Raw genomic sequence first — 21670 nt, 5'->3', positions numbered from 1 at the left:
AAGAATCTTACGTAGCACGTCTGAAAGCGGACTTACAGGATTGATATTCCTTGGTTACCTGGCCGAGATAGTCCTGATCTACGGCACGTCCTTCGGGATTCAAGACGATATAGTTCGTTAGAGAATTGCCTTTCCTCTATCGATTCACCTACTGTTATCGTGTTCGACGATGCACCTAATGATCAGTTCAACTTCTATTCTTTTCATCATTTTCTCATCGTCATTTTCTCTTGAAAGTTTAACATTTTAGATATGTACAAAATAAAACAGGATAGCAAGAATTATTAAATTTTACATTGAAATAATGAGAAAGAGGGAGAGAGAGAGAGAGAGAGAGAGAGAGAGAATCGAAAGTCAATTCATTGACTGAATCCCCTCCTTGTCGAAATCTTCCTGTCTTCTCCGAACTAACTTTTCTCCATTGATATTCCTGTAGTTTTCCACCAAGTGGTTAGTCTTTTCTCCCCCTTCCCCTTCTTTCACTTTCTCTCTCTCTCTCTCTCTCTCTCTCTCTCTGTCTGTCTCTTTCGCTCTACTTCTCTCTATTACTTTTTCCGTTACTACTAGGAGGGATCGGCCAAAAGTAGTACAGTCGTTTAAAGGGTCGTACCCAAACCAATGTAGCCAATGGATGCTTCCGATCATCCCCTCTAAATAGACTCGTCCTGACTCGGATCGAGAAACTTATGGTTCCTCCTCAGAGGACCATCGTCGTCTTCTCGTCGTTGGAGGAGAAGGGTCGAAGAGCCTCTCTTCCTCAGGCAACATAAAACGAATCCCTTCTCAAATCACTTCTAGAAGAAGACAGAATAGACAAGAGAAAGAAAGAGACGAAATGAGATCTCGATTCTACGAAGAATCTCGATTCACCTTCTCCTTAGTCCTTAAAGTCTACCAACCCTTGACGATTAATTTTACCGCGGTAGCAGCTTCTAGGAATGCCCTTTTGACGATTCTACTTTGAATTTCATCGGTGAGTGCCTCTCGAAAGGCTCGATGATACGAACGAAAAAATATATATCTACCATCCAACTTTGTCTCATTCAACTTTGTCTCTAGATGAGAAAGTAGATCCCTGTTTCGTTTTCTTTTATCTTTTCTTTTTTTTTTTTTCTTTTTCTTTTGTGGAAAAACCAACACTCTGTCTCATAAAAGTCGAATATAAAATATCGAACTTACTGCGAGATGAATCAGCCTGCGATCATCGTTACGACCCTCTTTGATTCGTTTTCGGGAATGGGAAGAGGATTACATTTTTGTAGGCGTTTAAGGGAAGACGAATGAATGGGCAGACACAGACAGCTCGAAGCGAACGAACGTTAGCTCTCTCGACGATTAAGGCGGTTGAAAGAGTGCGAGAGGCCCGAAAGGATGATGGCTGCTCGTTTGTCTTAATAAACTGCGTCGAATCCACGCTCGCCATGGTGCTTGACTTATGGCCAGTCATCTGGTAGGGCGGCTCTACTCATGAGAAATCTTTGCTCTCTCTCTCTCCCCCTCTCTTTCTCTCTCTCTTTCTATCTCTCTCTCTTAGCATCGTTAGTCCTTGGAATATTCAGAAAGGTTCGACTAGTCATTAACCCCTCTTCGATTCATCGATCGAACGAAAAGGTTCTTCGTTAACGATATATAACATTTGTCATTGTGACAAGTCAAGAGTTTTTACGATAATTTTTTATCGAGCTTGACCTTTATCATCGAATATTTGACAAACAATGTATCTTCCAACAAGGATATCGATCTTTTTCCAAAAATTTCATTACCTCTCATATATAAATACCAAGATTGTATTAATGTGATTTTCTAATTAAAAAAAAAAGAAAAAAAAAGAAAAAAATAAATAAAAATAAAAAAATAAGATACTTCAGATATTCTTGTAAAACTTGAAATAGAATTGAATAGTTTGGAAGGAAAAAGAGAGAGAGAGAGAGAGAGAGAGATCGGTCGAATGGATAAACATCGTACGATATTGCTCGAAGCCCAGAAAGACGTCAGGTTAAACCATTTTTCTCTGGACTTGCTTATGGTTCGCTACTTAGGCAACATGCGAGGTCACCACGTCACGCCGGTGCTCGTTGACGATTTATCATTTATTTGTATACGCGAGTTGGGAAACTAGGTCTCTCGCCTCGCTTATGTAAACGGTAGGAGCGCACGTACGGGTATAGTTCATCCTGGAATGTTTAACTTAGCCGATAGCAATCTTCGTTGGGGTTGGTGAGCGAGAAAAAATGTAGTAACAGATGAATATAGAGAAAAACTAGTGGGTCGGAAGGGTGAATGAGGGGTGACAGGATGAAACAAGCCCAAGTACGATAAAGCTTTCTGTCTTATAAAATTACTTTCCGTAGAAGAGACATCATTCAACTAATTTTTTTTTTGCCTCCCCCTTGAAAGTACAAAGACATTGCAAAGTATCTGACATCGTATTAAGATTTTGTTTCAAACTTCGAAATTAATTAAATCTGAAGAGATTTTCAATCGATCAACGATGAATTTATGAAATCTATTTTGATTACAAATAAAATTTCAAGAATGAAGACAGAGATGTCTTGTAAATTAATGAATAAGAAAAGGGATCGAAAGATATAATGCTTTTCTAACGGGAATAAAAACGAGATGATTTATTTATTCTTTAATCATGAAGAAAAAGTTAAGATCTTCGTGACGAATTTATTCTCCCTTCTTAACTAACAATTTAATTAATATCCAATCATTTATTACTCAGATTAAATAAATCCATATGCATGAATAATAATTGTTCGAAATTAATTATCGTACTATTTGGAATCATTGATCGAATGAAATGAAATAAAAAGAAAAAAGAAAAAAAAAAGAAAAAGTAATCATTTAAATTTTATCTTTATTTATAGAAGCTGCAGCTCTACCATCTGCTAAATCGGAAATTGACAAGATTCAGCAACCACCTAAGTTGATACTTTCCAGTACATGTCATCATGCATACACATCGTGCAAGTAAGCTTTAATCTCATTTCACATTTACGCTGTAATCACACGATAAGCGGTAAATCTCAAATGGTCCATTATTAAAAGCAAAACTGAAGCGGTAGCTTATTAATAATATTGTACATTGATGTACACCAGAGAGAGAGAGAGAGAGAGAGAGAGAGAGAGAGAGAGAGAGAGAGAGAGAAAGAGAGACTTGAAGAAACAAGGACTAAAAGCAACAACGTAGTCGTACTAGAATAGAATCATCATTTTATCATGAGTCTAGACGAGATTTATCGCGCTTAGTTGCATTCAAAGGCGTTAACTACAGTATCGTTTATTCAGGAACGACCCGGAGTGCAAGGCATTATTACAGCCGGTCCTGAATTACTGTGGTTTGACGAGCTGCGCGAGAAACGAATGTATGGCAGCTCTACAACACTTCTATAAAACGGCTAATCACAAGCACTCCATCGAAATAGCTTTCTGTTTGTGCCGGTAAGTATAAATTGATTTATACGATACCAAATATAAACATTAATTTGTATAAGTCTTTATTATATATTTTCGAAAATAATCATCTTCTATATCTCATAAATTTCATTAAAAAAAAAAAAAAAAAAAAAAAAAAAAAAAAAAAAAAAAAAAAAGAATGAATTAAAGTAAACTAAAAAGTTAACATGGTTATTCTATTATAGATATACAATTACTGTTTCTCCTATTCTATTTATTTTATTGTTGATATCGATCATTTATATATTCAAACCTATACATATTTAAATGTAATAGGAAGAACAAACAATACTAGTCGAGGCACGATCGAGCGATGATATATCTCCTAGACGAATGCAACATGTTGATAGAACGTCAACGACAGCCGCGACAACGTACGTACAATAATGTACGTGTGAAACCCACTATGAATTAGACGCAACGTGCGAGTACTCGATGCAAAAATTTCCATAATGTTCACTGTATGTTTCTATACGAGTACGATCGAACGAGTATAGCGTTACAACGAACCGATTCATAGGACAAAACGCAAACTAGTTCGATTTCAGGAATCGTGCACCGTGCTCAATCAGGAGCCAATCAAAAGCATCCGGCTTACGATTCTCCATCGCGTCGATATCATCGTACGTTGTTACACACGTCAATCAATCCGCAGAGAGATAGATATAACAGAATCAACGATAGCGTAGATTACGTCACGAATGAAAAGTATAAATGAATTGATGGTCATCGCTATCTTCGACCATTTTGAAAATAACTTTCCTTTCGATTTACACGACGTATGATATCTATATTAAAGTGTCATCAAAGTTACGATATCATTTTGAGTAACGAGCTTTTACGAACTTGTATGAAGGTTGTATTTTATTCATGAAGACATTCAAGGCGAAGTAAATTGCCAGGTATAAATCTGTTCTAAGTACTTAAGAAGTGATATACTATAGCGAAGCGTTAATATTCTTCATTCGTAAGCTGGCGTTCTTAGCATAAGGTTTGTTTTGCAAATCGTGCAACAGGTTGCTTTCTAAACTTCTATAAACGTCACGTATCATAACGGAGAATTCCGGACGAAAGAGATCACGAAAGGAATCCTGAACATCTTCCTTCTAGATATAGATCGCAATCAGCGAATGATTATTATTTCATAGAAATAAGAGCTTATCATTTTAGAAGAGAACAGAATTTTATCATCATAATCTTCGTACAAACGATATTAAAGTTATTTCTTTTAAAAATGTAGATGTGAAAAGGACAGAGAGAGAGAGAGAGAGAGAGAGATAAGAAATTTATCCCTTCGGCAATCATACCGTGAAGGATCACCGACAATTCGACAAACCGATGCATAACATTTTTATTTAATCATCCTTTCAATTAACGTGATCGCGTTGTACAGGAAGGCTGTATTTTCACGGTTGACGGAACGCTCAATCACTATCCAATCAAATTGCACAGCTTTCGAGCAACGTACTGCATGGTTCAACCCGAACCCGACAACGACGTTGGTGTTCGTTCGTGTCGGTTGATGATCACTGCATGCTACAACGCGATCTATTAAACCTGTGGAATACCGTGGGATGCAGCTAACGTAAAGCCGTGATTATCAATTTTCATTAAAGCTGTTTTACGCATTCGCGGCTTACCCATGATAGAAATTTCATTAAATTTTCTTGCTTCGATCGAATAACAAACGAAAGAGAGAGAGAGAGAGAGAGAGAGAGAGAGGGAGGGAAGTTTCGTTTCTATGATAGTTAGATAGGTATAAATTTAAATCCACGTGGATGTCTAGAATGATGACAGGAGAAAATCTTTCATATTAATTTGCTTGCCTAATGCATCCCATCTCTAAAATTTAACGACGTTGCTGGTCGGCTCCAGCTATTATGGAATGCACATTATGAGACATTGGACACATTAGGGCTGTAAATGACGATTACAACACGCCTCTCTGGCTATCTCATTACGAGAGATAATGTACCCTTAATTCATTTGCGTGTTCTAGATTTACCAGCTTGATACTGAACACTTTCGAATATAAAAGAATTTATATTATTTCTCAAGCTTTTGATAGTATACCGCATTTACATTTGTTGGCTTTATTAACTGTACATACTGCTTATTTTGGTATCATAAGGGTAAAAGTTTATGCTTTAATTAAGTTGTCTGTTTTAAGTCACCGACATATCCAACCTAAGCTCCAACTGAATTTACATGGCGCATAAAACGAAAAACAGGGATGAAAGAGAGAGAGAGAGAGAGAGAGAGAGAGAGAGAAAGAGAGAGAGAGAAAGGAGAATTGAGTGAATGGCGAGAATGAGTGAGAAAGAGGGAAGCTGTATTTGATGTTCGATACCGAATTCATAAAAGCAGGACAAAAGCGGCCAATTAAAGGTCAATCGAGCTGTCTCCATCGAAATGGTGATATACCTTTCACAATAACCATGTAAACCGATATTAAAGCGTGAACACGTCAGAACTGAGTAATAAAGTTTTTACGGAAAATCGAATGTATGCATATATATATATATATATATATATATATATATATATATGTATCGTACATAAATATATACACATACAACATTAATCAGAATTGTTGTTTCAACAGTGAATATTACACTGTACTATATCAAAAGAGATTGTTTTAAAAATATTCACTTTCGAATTAACTATCAATCTAGAGTTATCTACATTGAATAATTTACGTATGTGCAAGTAATACAAAATAAAAGAAAAAAAAAAAAAAAGGAACATTTTTATTCGTACATATCGCGTATTATATTTTCATTTATAATTTGAATTTACAATTTTTACGGAATGATCTTTGCGTCTCTCGTTCAATACAATTAATCAGGCCTAATAGAGAAAGAGTAAGAAACGTACAATTCGGAAGAATTCCGCATCCGTTAGTAGATCCCATGAGAATGCAGAAAAGGGAAGCTAGATAGAGGCTTATCCTTTCTAACGAGACTTCTATAACTTTTAAGTGGCTTTCACCAGCGAAACAATGCGAAAACTTTCCTTCCTTGTCGTTTTCCACATTTTGTTCTATCTTTTCTATTCTCTCTCTCTCTCTATCTTTCTCTCTTTCGTCTATTTGATCAGTTTTTTATTTCCACCTGATCTCTACATCCGTTCGTCGAGCCTTCCTTTTGTTCATGCTAATTTATCTCTATTTCCATCTCTTTCCTTATCTGTTTATCATTCTCTCTCATTCTCTCTCTCCCTCTCTCTCTCTCTCTTTTTCACACACATTCATTTTTGCACAAGGACGTGCATCTAATAACCGATTAAATAAGTATTGAATAAGAAAGAAATAAGAAAAAATAGTACGATTTGCCTTGACAAAGCTGAATAAAATATATAGCCAGCTCATTTAATGCTCCTTGAACAATGGCCACCTTGCAATGCCTCTTTGGGAATTTCTCTCGTAAGAATCTCTGGGTATGAGCTCTCGTTTTTTCTGAGGAAGGGGAAGAGACATGAAGGAAGACCAAAGCAGAAGTAGCAGAAGGAGATGAAGAAGAGAAGAGAAAAGAACAAAATGGAAGAAGGAACGATATGCTCTTGTTCTTCCCTTCTTCTGTTTCAAAAGGTGCTTTGTCTTGCGGTAAATTGGCGTGTCTGCACGATTCGTTTCGGATTTACCTCGCGTTATTTTTTACAAAGGTTTCTACACGAGAAACGTTCCAGTATTCCCTTGAAATGGTCTTTGGAGAATCCTTTACGTTTCTCTTTTCGGACATGCAACTTCGGAACATAACACCGTGTGTGAATTATTATCAAACGTATTGCTAAGTCTCATTGCAATGTTAATAAATAATTTTTATTGAGAATTATTTATCGATTCGTTTCATTTTTTATAAAGAAATATCATTCATTAATAATCTTAAAGATATTAGACGTATTATAGGACGAAGGAATTAATTGTTATGTTAAAAGAAAAAAAAAAACAAAAAAAAAAAAACCAAAAAAAAAGAGAAAGAAAAGATATAATTTATTAATTTACTTTAGATTTATATATAAATTTACGTATGTCGATAACGATATCGGAAGATTGAATATTATCTATAATGTATAATTTTTTTTCTTATTTTATAGAAAAACCGATGGCAGAAAAGACGAATGCATCGTAGCACAAGAAAAGATGCATCCTGCATGTGCTCAACGTATCGAAGGTGCCGATATGCCCACATGTCACAGTCTCGCGGAAACTTGCAAGAAAAACGAAGCCTGCCGGCAAGTATACGTGTTCAATGATCAAGATAATTACGATCATTTTCATTTTTCACTCGAGATTTTTCGATCGTTTTATTTCTTAATAAAAGTTTCATTAATTTTTCGAAATTTCGAACGTTTCTAAATATAAAAATCTATAAAAAATTTACAGGTGATTTCATCGAGATTATTAAAGAAATGTAAAATATAAATGAAAAATATGTACTTTCTCAATATATATCATATAAGATTTATTTTTGATTTATGTAAATATTTAAAATCTAATTCATCGAGTTAATGGCAAATAGATGTGTGTTTTTAATAAATTTAATGTAAAGAAATCAATGAACCATATAAATTATTGGAATTCGTCGTTGCTAAATTAAAGATAAAGAAGTGTATTTTCGATACATAGATATATAGATGTTAAGGGTTTCTGAGACCTACATAAATTTTTTTTCATTTTGTCTAGAATATAGATGTACTATTTGCAAAACTTTCTTCGTTAAAAATCTCTTTCTCTTTTTCCATCTTTTTCCCCGTCTCATACTTCGTAGACGAACAAATATTCACGTTGAAAGCATTTCTTGTGAAATTCAGTGCTTTACTTAGTTACTCGGATCTTTACTACTTGTGTTTGAAAATGCAGCAAAATTACGAATTCTTTCGGTACGTTTGTTTCAAGAGAAAATTGACCTTAACCCTACACTGCATAAAATTTTATATTTTATCCAAAAAAAAAAAAAAATATTTTCTGAATCCAAAGAAATTACTTTCTAAAATCAGAAAAATAATTATATCTATATGTTTATATATATATATATATATATAATAATAATTGTATATATATATAAAAATGATGATATAATAATAAAGTGTATATGAGTGAATATATTTAGTCAGAATTGAAATGAAATAATTATTATTATAAAAAAAAAAAATTAGATACGTATAGCGATATACTATGAAGTGTAGGTTTAATGGTATAATAAGGAATAAGAATAATTTTTCTTCATTTCTTTTGACATCCTCGAAAATAAAACCTATTACATTTAACTTATTTTTAATCTATCGTCAACGAAGGCATACGGTTTGGTTTTGATCGATCGAATGATTCATTAAGTTTATCGAAACGATTTTTCTCTTTTTCCTTCCGGTCGACATCGAAGTCACTTAAGAAATTTTTGAACCCCTCCTTTTTCTCTAATTACTCAAACGACGAGCTCATTGGGGAAGTATCTTGACGTCCCCCTTTTTAATTCTCTGATTAATGAATCAAGTAGGGTCGCATTTTTCCCTCTTGAAATCGACGAGAATTCTTTCCAATTTTGTCCCTGTGTACTTACTTACAAATCACCGATTCATTGACTGTTAATCATATTTATCTAATCGTTATTTTAATTCTTTCTTTTTTTCCCTTTCTTACGTCTTTTTTTTCAAACATTTAGCATGAGATTGGAGCATTACGAGCAAAATTGTGCGGTAGACAGTGTAACGAAAAAATGTGCTGGACCACCATCCGATTGTAGGAAAGCGATGCTAGGTATACTTGGGACCGAACTTCGTTCAAATTGCGCTTGCAAAGGCACCGACTTCACGCAACTCTACGACTGTCTTGGTTGGCAAAGACTCCTTTGGGTTAACCCGTGTGTAGGTAAGTTAATTAAGTTCTGGAGACACTCTTAGTACTCTACGTTATATATGTACATTTGCTGAAACCAGAATTTTGAAAGTGATGTATATATATATATATATATATATATATATATATATATATTATCATAAGGACATATTTACTTTTATAATAAGTTCTTATCTAAGTTGTTAGACGATTTTTCTTTTTTTTTTTTTATCTTTTTTCTAACCCTTTTTTAACCTTTACTTTGTTCTATAAATATTGAAAATGTCATTTGTGATTATTTTACTTAAAATATATGAAGTGCATAATTATATTGATCACATTTGTACGATAATGACATTTTGCAAGAGATTTATATTCAGTCGAGAGAACTGGCGTTATTTAAAACGACTTATTGTCTTGATAATACAAATATATTTGTCAATTATTATTGAATATTGTTCTTAATAAAGGGCATTTAAAATCGTTCTAAATTCGATATTAATTATACTCAAGTATAATTAATTTATTTCTTTATTCCAAGGATCGAAAAATTTGTTCAATAAATTAATATCAAAGAGAAAAGCTATGTATACTAATGGTAACGATATCAACATTACAACGAAAATTAAATTTCCTTACATCTTAGCTTTTATATTCCGAAAATTTGTCTATTCAAAGAATTAAATTATATTATAAACTTTCTATAAATCTTATTATTTCTTTAATAAATTTTTAATAACTAAACTCAGTTGTCTAATTACGATGTCATATAATATATAATTTATTTTTTAATTTGAATGTATTAATTTTCATTCATATTGATAATACTTTATTCATGTTTTAAGTAAAATGTTTCGAACTAAAATAATCGACTTAATTCGTAAAAGAGATCGATTTGCATCTATTAAAACTATCATTAATATTTTATTGATAAATCAAAAGAAATTCATTTCGTTCCGGAAAAAAAAACAAAAAAAAAAAAAGAAAAACAAAAAAAAGATATGAAAATATCAACTAAGTTCCATACGACGCTGTTAAGGGACTTGCATAGCTATCGCTTACGGTCAGGTGTCGCGCAATATTTCAGTGTCCAGGGACTCCAAGCTGATTACAATTTCAGGTGGAACCGTGCTACGCCGTCGGTTGCTCCTGCCTACGTTGCTTCATCCTTGCAATGATAGAAATTGCGAAATGAATAATGAAATGTTGCGAATGGTTATATATCATCGCATTCACGTTCGTGTTGTGTAATAATGAGCATGTTTATGAAGAACGTAGTTAGTTGATGGAGGATTAGAAGGATAAACAACGTTAAAGCTTGCTTTCTTATCGAATTTATACAGGATTTTTCAAAAACATGTGATTAAATTTTAAAGAATATATTTTAATTATCGTAAAAATGAACAGCATACATTTGTCATGTTCATAGAAGAATTTTTTATACTTACAATTAATAGAATATGTTCTTAAATTTTCTTCACTTTAATTCGATTCTTCGAAATGTAGCGTTATTAATTTTTATCTCAGAAACATGACATTTCCATGAAAAATTTTTCATATAAGAATTATATTATTTCAATAAGCTCATATATTATATGATATCTATTGGTTTTTATTTAAATCAAACGTCTAAGTAAATAAATAAATTTACAAATTTATGCGAGATATTTTGTTAAATATTTCGAAAAATTGATAATGGGTGGAAAAAAATATTTCAAAAGTTCCTTGCTTTTTCACATAGAATATGTTATCATTATAAAAAAAAAAAAAAAAAAAAAAAAAAAGGAAAGCGTAGCTTTCGATATTTAAAAAAATAAACTTGATATTGAGATGTCTTCGAAATAAAATAAAAAAAAAGACAATAAATGTCGTAATATTTTTCTTTCGAAATTCGAGAACTCTTGTCTGAACAATTTTTCTAAAAAAAATATCGTGTTTTACGAAAGAAAAATTTGTAAAACTTTATTTTGAATAGCCATTGTAAAGAAAGAAAATGATTGACAAGAATCAATATTAAAGCTTACTATGGGAAAAGTTATATATTTATACAATACAGTGGCTAGCTTATATTTCGATAAATAGGTAAACAAGTCAATAATAAACAAACTCTTGGACCTTTCAGTCGAGTCTCAAAAGGACTACCATGCACGTCGAAAACACCACCACTATCCAAGAACAACGCCGATTGGCAATATTCCGTCGACGACAACAATGACGACGTCGTCGTCAACTACGAGAACACACGTAAGCATGACGGCTACTACGATGGCCACCGCGGTTGAACGAGTTGAAGATAATCAAATACCGGAAGTAACGAGGTGGCCGACCACCGAACCCACGGAAACTTTAGAAATCACGACTAACACCGTTAGTACGACGCCAAGCACAACTACAACGACAACCACACCGCCCCGTGAGTATAGTCTTTTCCGTTCAGCGATCGTTAAAAGCGTTTAAAAAGATGATGAAGAAATATTATATATTAGTTTATAGATAAATGTTGTTTCAAAGAAGAAATTTGAATCGAATGAATTTATAATCATGACTTATTTTATGAATCAATCAAAGAAATAATTAAATTATCTACTAAGTATTCTCGATTTAAAAATGAGACGAAAAAAGAAAAAAAAAGAAAGAGAGCTATTTTTATTATAAGCATAATTTAGTAATTCAGTATACAAAATGCATTTGGTATAAATTTCAATTAATATTTATAGAAATTTATTTCTATTGCATTTTATATCACGTGATAAATATATCGTCCTCGTTTCAGGCTTTTGTGTCGTTCAAAGGCCAAGACAGAGCCATCAGTACATACGAGAGGGTAAAGGCAAAAGGGTGAGTTAATTATTCTCTTCGGCTCATTATATCACAGAAATATGTACTTAACGTAAATTGGATGTACATGAAAGTGTTCTGAACTTTAAGGTTCGTCAAATTAATGCGCTTATCGATTAACAATGTAACACAATGAACGATCTTGTCGGTAGCTTTATCGCGAAGACGAGCCAGAATGTTCGGAGCTCTGTCAATGCGGTGAAGGCGAAGTTCTCATCTGCAATACGATCTGCGTCGATTCATCTCCTTGTAAAACGGACTTCGCTTACTATAACCATGAGGCGCCAGCTTATCAGGCCCACCGTGGTCCATGTCTCTGCTATAGTGGTGGTTTCATATGTATGCGTCCATCACCTGGTAAGTAAAGCCATTTCTGACGTCTCCGATCGACGTATTTTTCGATGTCTCATGTCGATTTTCTTCTTCGACGCATTCTACGTATCATAATACTTTCTCAATATTTAAATAACTCGAATTTTTCATATTTCACACTCGTCGCGTCGATATCCGTTTTATCATAGATATATACGATACCTATAGGTTATATGATGTATGTTTTCTATTGTATGAAATACGTTTTCTATTATAATGCTACTGTCAAATTTTTTGTCAAACTTTATATACGCTACAAAATTGATTTCTTCTTTTCCTTTTCTTTTTTTCTTTTTCTTCTTTTTTTTTTTTTTTTCATTTCTCAAATAAAGAACACGTTTAATAAATATTTCTATATGAAAGAAATAATGACAATAATAATAATAATAATACTAATAAAAGTAACAATATAATAATATAAAAATTGTAGTAATAACTATGATGATTGTAATAACGATAGTAATAGTAGATGTAGTATGTGTGAAAGAAATAATGTTAAACGTAACTATATATTATTACTATAGTATCAGAGATATAAAATATCTCATAAAAATGATCTTTTTAATTTTTCTTTTTCTCATCATAGGAGCGTACAGTATACCGCACGGAGTTTTTATGTTCTTGGGATATAGCGAAAAGGACGAGACCTTGTTAAGGCCACACAACAATCTTACGGTCCTAGACGCCGTTTCGTCTCTCGACAATTTCATGCGAGAGGAAGTCAATAACCAGGTATATTGTGTCGAAACGATACTATCAAGATAATGGTTGAATTAAAAATTTGAATTAACGACGATTAGCATATCGTAATGGATAACGATTTAACATCGTATCCGTTGTGACAAATTTTTCAACTTTTCATCTTTTCATGTATAAGTTATAAGAAAAATTAGATGAAATGACAAAGATTTCGAATTTCTACGAATATAATTTAAGACTTTTTTTTTTTTTTTTTTACTTTCATAAAAGTTCTACTACTTCTACTAATTCCTGGTATCGACTAAGAATTCACGGAAAATTTGTCGTTCGCAAAGAGGAAATTGCTTACGAAAGAAAGTTGGTAATACGAAGAAACGTGAAATGACATTGGAATGTTTTCCCTTATTCCTTTTACAGACCGTATGCACGCTCTTCCTCTACAATGTGACTCGAGAGAACGTGATTGCAGTAGCACGTCTTGGTACGGACAATCCACCTTTAAATAGCAGTCAAGCTCAGAGTTTGCAACACCTCTTGCGAGTCAAGGTAAGCAAATACTAATTCGTATGTATGTATATATTTGAATTTATTTAAATCGTTTAATATGAGCAATGATTTTAATCAAACATTTTCGAAACGTAAATATAGAAACAACAAAAGGGCTACTACATATATCTTGAAATTTTATTAAATTATCTAAAATTATTTAAAGTAAAACTTTTTCACGATATATTGCGTATTCATTCAAATGTTTACTCTCACAAAATATTATAATCATTCGTTAGTGGTTCCCAAACGTCGAGTAGTCGGAAAGAGGAAATAATGTCGAAGTTTTAATTGATTGTACTTGACGAGACGAAGGCTTTAAATGTATAAGAAATCAAATAAAAGGAAATCCACGGAGTTCTCGATTGTGTTTGCTTGGAACGAAGTACGACGAAGTAATATCATGTTGTAATAATGAGCTTAAATTCTAACTTTGCGAAAATTCTAACTCTTTTTTAAAAATCCAACGAATTCAAGTTAAGTTAGTTCTTTAAAAAATCTTTAAACGCTTTACTTTGTGTTATCAGATGTTGTTATCAGCGTTATTATTATCGTTTGTAAAATTATTATTTCGTAACATTAAACTTTATCACAATAGATTTTACGACAAAATATTACCTTTGATAATTATAGCCGATAAACATAAAGCATCGTATATAACACGACAACAAATTGGCTCGAAGTAGTACTAACAGAGAAAATGATGTTCGCTGAAAATAGGATGGATATAATATTAAGATTTACACGATTATCTCTTCATTGACTAAAGCCATTTTACTCTTTGATTAATAATGTGCCTTGTAATAATGATAATAATAATTAAATATATATTGTGTTCCAATAATTATTAGCACCATTTTGCGACATTATTGATGTCAAAGAAAAATTTATTAAATAAAAGTTAAATGGTTTTAAGGGCCATTGAACAATAATGCATGTGCATGTCTAATAATGCTCTTACGAAGAAACTATGATCGTGAATATGCAACCAACAAGAAAAGATATGGCTCATTACAGTTGCATGATCAATAGATATTTTTTGAAAATACCTCGAAAAAACTTCGACGTTATATCCTAATACTTTTTTATTCGGTGTGGCACGAATAATCAATTCACACCAAAAGTATTACAGGATTCCATTAAAAAAAAAAAAAAAAAAAAAAAAAAGCTATAATCTTGAAATCTCAAAAAGAGTGAAAAATACTATTCTAGATTTTCTCGATTGAAAACAGTTCTTTTCATAATATGATGGTTCCCAAGAAACCATTCAACTTTTATTTAAAATAATTTTCTTTAATATCGATAATACCAAAGATATTTAAACTAATATTAATTATTAGGCCTTCCTCTATATTATTTAGAATCGATATAACATTATTATTCATCATTGAACGTAAATAATAATATTGAAGAACGTATTAGCGAAGTGTACAGAAGGTCAAATGTATTTATTACTCGCTCAAAGTCTTATGAATGGAACCAATTAACAACGAATACACTTAATCGTCGATATATTCCATAAGCACGCAATCGAAACTCTCGGGTAACAAGCGAGATGTCGATAATGTAAGCACCAAAATCGAACACGCTTCTAATCTTCGGGATTGAATTTAATCGCGTTCATCATTAGGATTTATTCAATTCCCACGGGAAAAGTGTTGGTAAATATTTGTAAGATTAATCTTCTTGCGCTAATTGCTTTTAAACTGATAAACGTTTTAATTAGTTGATAGTAAAGCGAAAAGCATACATAAAGTGATTAGTTAACAGATCGATAAAGAATACAACGATACAATAAAAATAAAAAGCACATTGTGTTTTATTTTTTATATAGCTACGAGTAAGTTCGATTCGAATGAAACATTAAATTGGCATCGAATCGTTTCGAAAATCTGCAGGTGAAAATCCGTCTAATTCGTTCTCATGCATAAAATGAGGGGAGGAATTGAAACGGCTGGATGACACTCCGTAAGGGGTGGTAGTGACGACAAGGGGGTAGAGGATTGGATAGAGAAAGAGAGGATTTCTACCTGCAACCAAAGCCGATTGACCGGCGCAAAATGTCGCGCATTTAAAGTTCCGTTCACATCGAACCGTACGCGATATGTCGGCCGATTGCATCCCCATATAAACGTGTTATACTAGGTGGGCCAAATAAAATGTTACTTTAAAATTTATCTTGGAAATATTTGTTTTCCTTTTAATATCTATGGGATATTTAGAATGGTTTGAAATTATCTGCAATATTGAAAATAGCTGCAATCGTTAATGTATGAAAATTTATAAATATAAATTTAAAAAAATGGAAGAAAATTTTTTAATAACTATATTAAATATTTTAAATTTAGAAAAGAAAACAAAAATGCTCGTCATCGCCTGATCTAATGTAATTTTTATTTACAATATTTATTTTCTGTTTTTAAGAACGATCTATTTTAAATGCCTCACCCTGTATAACAAGAACGAAGTAGAAGAGAGGAAAAGCAGAAAAGCAAAAGTATCGAAAGTTTCGAACGAGTTACGTGAGCTTCCAATGCGATTTCCAATTTGCGATTAAACGTCGGCCGATTTGCAATTTGATGGAGGCTTCGCGGATTTGAATGGACACCGTGGATGCTTGCTATTTCATTGGACGTACACACTTTTTCCGACTTTGTTTCTCTCACATTTTCTCCCCATTTACGAATTTTACGTTAATTCTGACTAAAAATCGGACTCGGCATATTGTCGGGTGTCGAATTTTAATCGGCGCTACATGTAAATTGTACGGATGAATGTACATACGTCATATATGTTTTCATTTATATATTGCAGCTAAAAATTTTGTTATATTATTTTCTCTCGAAGAAGCACACAACAACAACAACAACAACAAAAATTCTTCCAATCTTGTTATTCTCAAAAGATGAAGGTATTCGTAAAATAAAAGTAGTATTGGCTTCGTTTGATAGAAAACAATTTTTTCTCAATTTTTCCAGATAGATGAGTTTGTTAAAATTCGTAAATTAAATGTTCAAGAAGCTCACGTGAAAGGTATTAACGATCAATTTAAAATACAAGCCGCAAATAGGCCGAGGGTAAATTTGAACTGTCAACAAAAAAATTGATTTCTTGATCATCCGGATAGATCAGTACGTGCTTTGAAAGGCAAAAGACTTTCCTTTTACGTTCGTAATTAGATAACTAATCGATTTTAGATTATCTTTATAAATTCTCAGTAATCGTCAAAGAGAAATGCTTTGATTATGTTAATCGACATTGACATTCTTTATGCGATATGAGAATAAATACTAAAGACAAAAAAAAAGAAAAGCTAAAGCATGATTAATATTTGTGGTTTATGTCTCTTGAAAATCCGGCATTACAGATAAAAATTTTGTCGACTTAATTTCTTCTTTAATAGAAGATAATCGAATAGATGAAATTAATCGACTTCTTACTTAATTGAATATTAGCAATATAATTATAGGTATAATAATTTCACTATCAGCTATATTAAAAGAAGAGAGAGAGAGAGAGAGAGAGAGAGAGAGTGAGAGACAATCTTTCAAAGACTTTCGAGGAAAGCTCGCCACCACACCAATCATCGGCTGACGGAAAATGGTCTGCGCTCGGTCTACGAAATGCTTTTACTAGCATCGATGGCAACTTTCCAGCGCTTTACCAGTCGTCGACGAACCATGAATTACATTGCCAGGCGGAGCTACTTTTCAAAAATAATGCACAACTTTCTTTGAACAAACATACAATCAAAATTCACGTATTTAGTGTTATCAAGGAAAATTAATAATCGTAAATATTAAAACGTAAATATAAAACGTAAATATTAATATAAAAATAAGAAAGAATTAATTGAAATGAAAGGATATAATCAATCATCTGTTTATTTTAATACAATTTATTAATTAAAATTTAAAAATATTTACATATAATATTTCACATGAACGAACGGATAATTATAAATAATTTTAAAGAGTAGTCTTTTATCTTCGTTGTATAAATTAACCAAAGAATAAATTTTAATGAACGGATAATCATTGTAATAACGATTTTGATAATCGGCAAATCGATAAAATTAATCGTTCGAGTAAAGAGAACGAAAGGAAATGAGAAATTTCGTCGAAGGACAAACTTGTTCCGAGATCAGGGAAGTTAGCAAGGAATAAGCGAAATCCAAGAGAAAGGACTCCTCGAATTAGCACGTGTCGTCGATCAACGTCGCCGATCTCTACTATGAACTGAATTCGGCATATGTATCCGCCTACTTCGCCTAGATAGAGCCGAATGAGTTTCTAATAAAGCAATTAAGCGATAGACCAAAGTTATGGCACATAACTGGGGTGTGTAGCGCACAGAGATAGACTCTTAGTCGTAAAGCACGTTTTCCGACCTTCTGTAAATCGATTTTCGATCTTGAAATGTATGAAGCGCTTAGTTAATTCGAAGACACGATATATTTTCTAAACGATTGATTCTTCTTTATCGTTTCATTTATATCGTTAATAACGTGATAAACATAGAACAACAATTTATTCGATGTCAAGATGAATTATTATATCAGACAAAAAGATAAAAGGGTATATCTCGTGTGATAGCCCAGAGGCAGCAGTTTCATCCTTCGATAATGAATTTAGAAGAATCCACGATGTTATTCGACGTAGGATTTGGTTCAGTATATAGATAGAGAAAGAAAGAAAAAGAGAGAGAGAGAGAGAGAGAGAGAGAAAGAGAGATATAGAGAGGGGAAAAAACTATTGGCAATTTCGACGAAAATAGGATCACATTTTTCTAAGCCTCACGCGAAAGGATTTTAAGGAATTAAATTATTTGTCTTTCTCTTTGATGTGAAGATACGAGAACAGAGGGGAACATCTTAAGGATGAGTTTTTCTTTAGGTAGAAGAGGGATAGAATAGACGTGCTGTCTATCGGGGTGATAACGGTCATCCCGTGGCCAATGACTCCACGCAATTCCCTAAACTCACATATCTCTACTATTCCTGCTACTATCCTCTTACACATCGTCCTATATATTAGATTATATTCTATATCTATAGTATATAGAGGTATACGTATATAGATATAGTACATATCCTGAATCTCCTCGAACCGTTTATCTATCTGTCCATGTATCTGTCTGTCTGTCTGTCTCTCTCTCTCTCTCTCTCTCTCTCTCTCTCTCTCTCTCTCTAGTTCGCTTAGATTCTCTATCTCGTTTGGTAGATCGAAATACTCTATCCTCCCTAGCCGATAGAAGAAACGATTTTGAGTAATCCCGATGGATCGTGCCTACCTACTCTCTCATCGTTCGTTCTATCCTCTGAATCCTTCGTCATCGTTACGCCGGTCAACATCGCTGTAGTTATTTAAACCAATATTCCGAAGCGTGCTCCTACGCTTGATATCGTTTATTGAAAAAAAAAAAAAAAAAAAATAGTGTCTATTTTCTTATCTTATCAGATTTTCATTCGTTGTAAAGTAATATTAATTAAGACGATTGATTTTTCTTTTTTTTTTTTCTTTTTTTTTCTTTTTTTTTCTACTTAGATTTCTTTCTTTCTTTCTTTCTTTTCTTTTTTCTTTTTTCTTTTTTTTTTCCTTTTTCTTTTTATTTTTCTTTTTTCAATTCAGTCAAGTCTATATTTAAGACCGTGATAAGTTAAAAGATACTTGAATGTTTTATTTCATGAGTAGTAGCACACCAACACCTACAGAATGTTAACGACCAAAGTGCTAACGGAAGAACCCCACCGTACTAAATCTCACCTTCAAACAGCCTTTTCGTGTTACTCGTTGACGTCTAAAGCGACGTCTTTTCAAATTCATACGTAATAAATTATTTGAGGAAAAATTATCGTTCCACCGGTTAGATAGTTTCAAGTAGAGAGACTCATCGACTTACTGTCATATCATATGTTCTCTTATTTCTTGCTTTTTCATCAAATTAATATTGTGTCATAAACTGGAAATAAGAATTTTTTTTTTTTTGAACAACACATTTTCTTTTAATAAGATCAAATAGAAAAGAAAGAAAAAAATTAATATAATAAATTTTAATTGAAATATAATAAGTAAAGAGAATAAATTTTTCTTTCTATGTTTATGACTGTAATCTATTAATCTGATAATTTATTTAATAATATTTTATTAGTATTCAATAGAATTTATTCATTTGTAATGATTGAATAGATTTAATTGATATCGATTTAATACACTCGCGGACGCTTTATCAGATTGAAATCTTGCTGAGAAACTCATATGTATTTAACGAAATTAAATAATTTTTCAAAACTTATAAATATTTATTTATATTAATTAGCATCTATAGTTCTTTTATAAAACCATGTAATCGTATAATCACAATGGGATTTACGATAACAGATCAAACGTAAGACAGCTACGACCATATTATCTTTAAAAGGACATTTAGTTTGTTGACGATAAGAACCATTTTGTCCGTGAAATTATTAATTGAGGTTTCGTTTATTTAGACTTTCTTTTTTTTTTTTTTAATCCAACAAAATACGTAAAATGAATTGACGAGTTGTTTCCTCGTTCGTAGTTTAATTAAAACTTTGAGAAAATGAATGAGAGAGAAAGAGAGAGAGAGAGAGAGAGTGGGAGAAAGAGAGAGAGAGAGAGAGAGAGAGAGAGGGAGAGAGGGAGAGAGAGAGCATAGTTAATGATCGACGTCTTATTTATTCCGTTTCGTGTATGTATAACAACAATGCGAAACAAGAAACGTTAGCAAACAACGGTGGAGTATGCCTTGCACGTGCTACAAATGTAGGAAAGTTGCGTTTAATAGCGTTGGGTAGCGAATACATCGCATCTCTTCTCTTTACCCTTTTGGAATTGTTTGTATTTGAATTTATTATTTGTTTTCTTGTTGCTTATGTCTTTCGCCGTGTCTGCAGTTTTCATTTCAATTTCAAGGATACTCGAGGTACGGTTCATCGACTTTAGCTTATCCTTGTTCTTACTCTTCACCCTTCACCTCATTCGAATATCTTCCCACGAGCATAGTACTTTGTAGGAAAGAGACCTAGCAACAAAAAGAAAAAGTAAAGTTATATATTCCCTTGTCGTTGCTACATACGTCATAAAACTTTGGTAATATAAGAGAAGGACCCATAGTCTCCTTTCCTCATCCCGTTTTCTATTCCTTCATCTCCATCTTGCCATCTCTTTGCTGCCAAGTCGAAGACGCTCGTTTCTTTTTTTGCCGAACTATTCCTTTCATTTCACACATTTTTCACTTTTCTATCTTTCTCGTTTGGCACGCGAACACGAACCTGTCGAAACTCTACATGTATATTGCCTGTGTACTTGTTAAACGTTGAACATGAAGTTTTCTCTTACGAGTAGTTATCTTTTTCTAGAAACAAACAAGTAAACGAATAATTAATATTTTAAACGTTATTATTCATAATAAATTCTTTGATGATGATTAATAAATCGAAAGAGATTGGTTTTGTTCTTTTGTCTCTTAGGAAATTTAACGCGAATTTTAAATAAGTCTTTCGAGTAATATTCACTTTTCCGATGTTTACTTTCTTCTGTTACGTGATAAATTTTAAACGTTAAAAAAAAAAAAGAAAAAAAAAAAAAAAAAAGAAAAAAAAAAGGAAAAAAAACGTTTGCACGTGATGAAATATTTCTGTCAGGTATTTTTTTTTTTTTTTTTTTTTTTTATGCAATTAAAATCGAACGATTCTATTCGTAAAATAGAAAATATGAAAAAGTAAAAGGCTATTAAAAACTTATGAATGATTCGTCTCAAAGTGTACGATTTAATACTATGTAGTTAAATATTTATAAATGTTCAAAATTTACTTTTACAAAATATATATAAAGTGCAAATGTATATATCTTATAAAAAATTAAAATCTTCTAAAGAACATAAAATTTAATAGGG

General features: G+C 32.4%; 1 protein-coding gene across 3 annotated transcripts in view; it reads left to right on the top strand.

The window, feature by feature from the left end:
- The window catches only part of Gfrl (Glial cell line-derived neurotrophic family receptor-like), a 210356-nt gene that overhangs the window by 173359 nt on the left and 15327 nt on the right, over window positions 1-21670 (top strand). For 2 of the 3 annotated variants that reach the window (XM_085659351.1, XM_035869978.2), the window contains 9 exons: window positions 2874-2976; window positions 3295-3447; window positions 7561-7698; window positions 9126-9331; window positions 11421-11711; window positions 12072-12136; window positions 12289-12493; window positions 13095-13240; window positions 13625-13753. In XM_085659351.1, coding sequence (XP_085515477.1) covers window positions 2874-2976; window positions 3295-3447; window positions 7561-7698; window positions 9126-9331; window positions 11421-11711; window positions 12072-12136; window positions 12289-12493; window positions 13095-13240; window positions 13625-13753 — 1436 coding nt within the window. Of the gene's footprint in view, window positions 1-2873; window positions 2977-3294; window positions 3448-7560; window positions 7699-9125; window positions 9332-11420; window positions 11712-12071; window positions 12137-12288; window positions 12494-13094; window positions 13241-13624; window positions 13754-15651; window positions 15774-21670 lie in introns of those variants that run through there. The other variant, XM_085659353.1, reaches the window with a different exon arrangement.

The sequence above is a fragment of the Vespa mandarinia genome, chromosome 9, assembly GCF_050613455.1.
Source record: "Vespa mandarinia isolate Hongniang chromosome 9, ASM5061345v1, whole genome shotgun sequence".
In the NCBI taxonomy this organism is placed as follows: Eukaryota; Metazoa; Arthropoda; class Insecta; order Hymenoptera; family Vespidae; genus Vespa; species Vespa mandarinia.
Note: the sequence above shows the minus strand (reverse complement) of the source record. Positions and strands in the feature narration are given on the sequence as shown.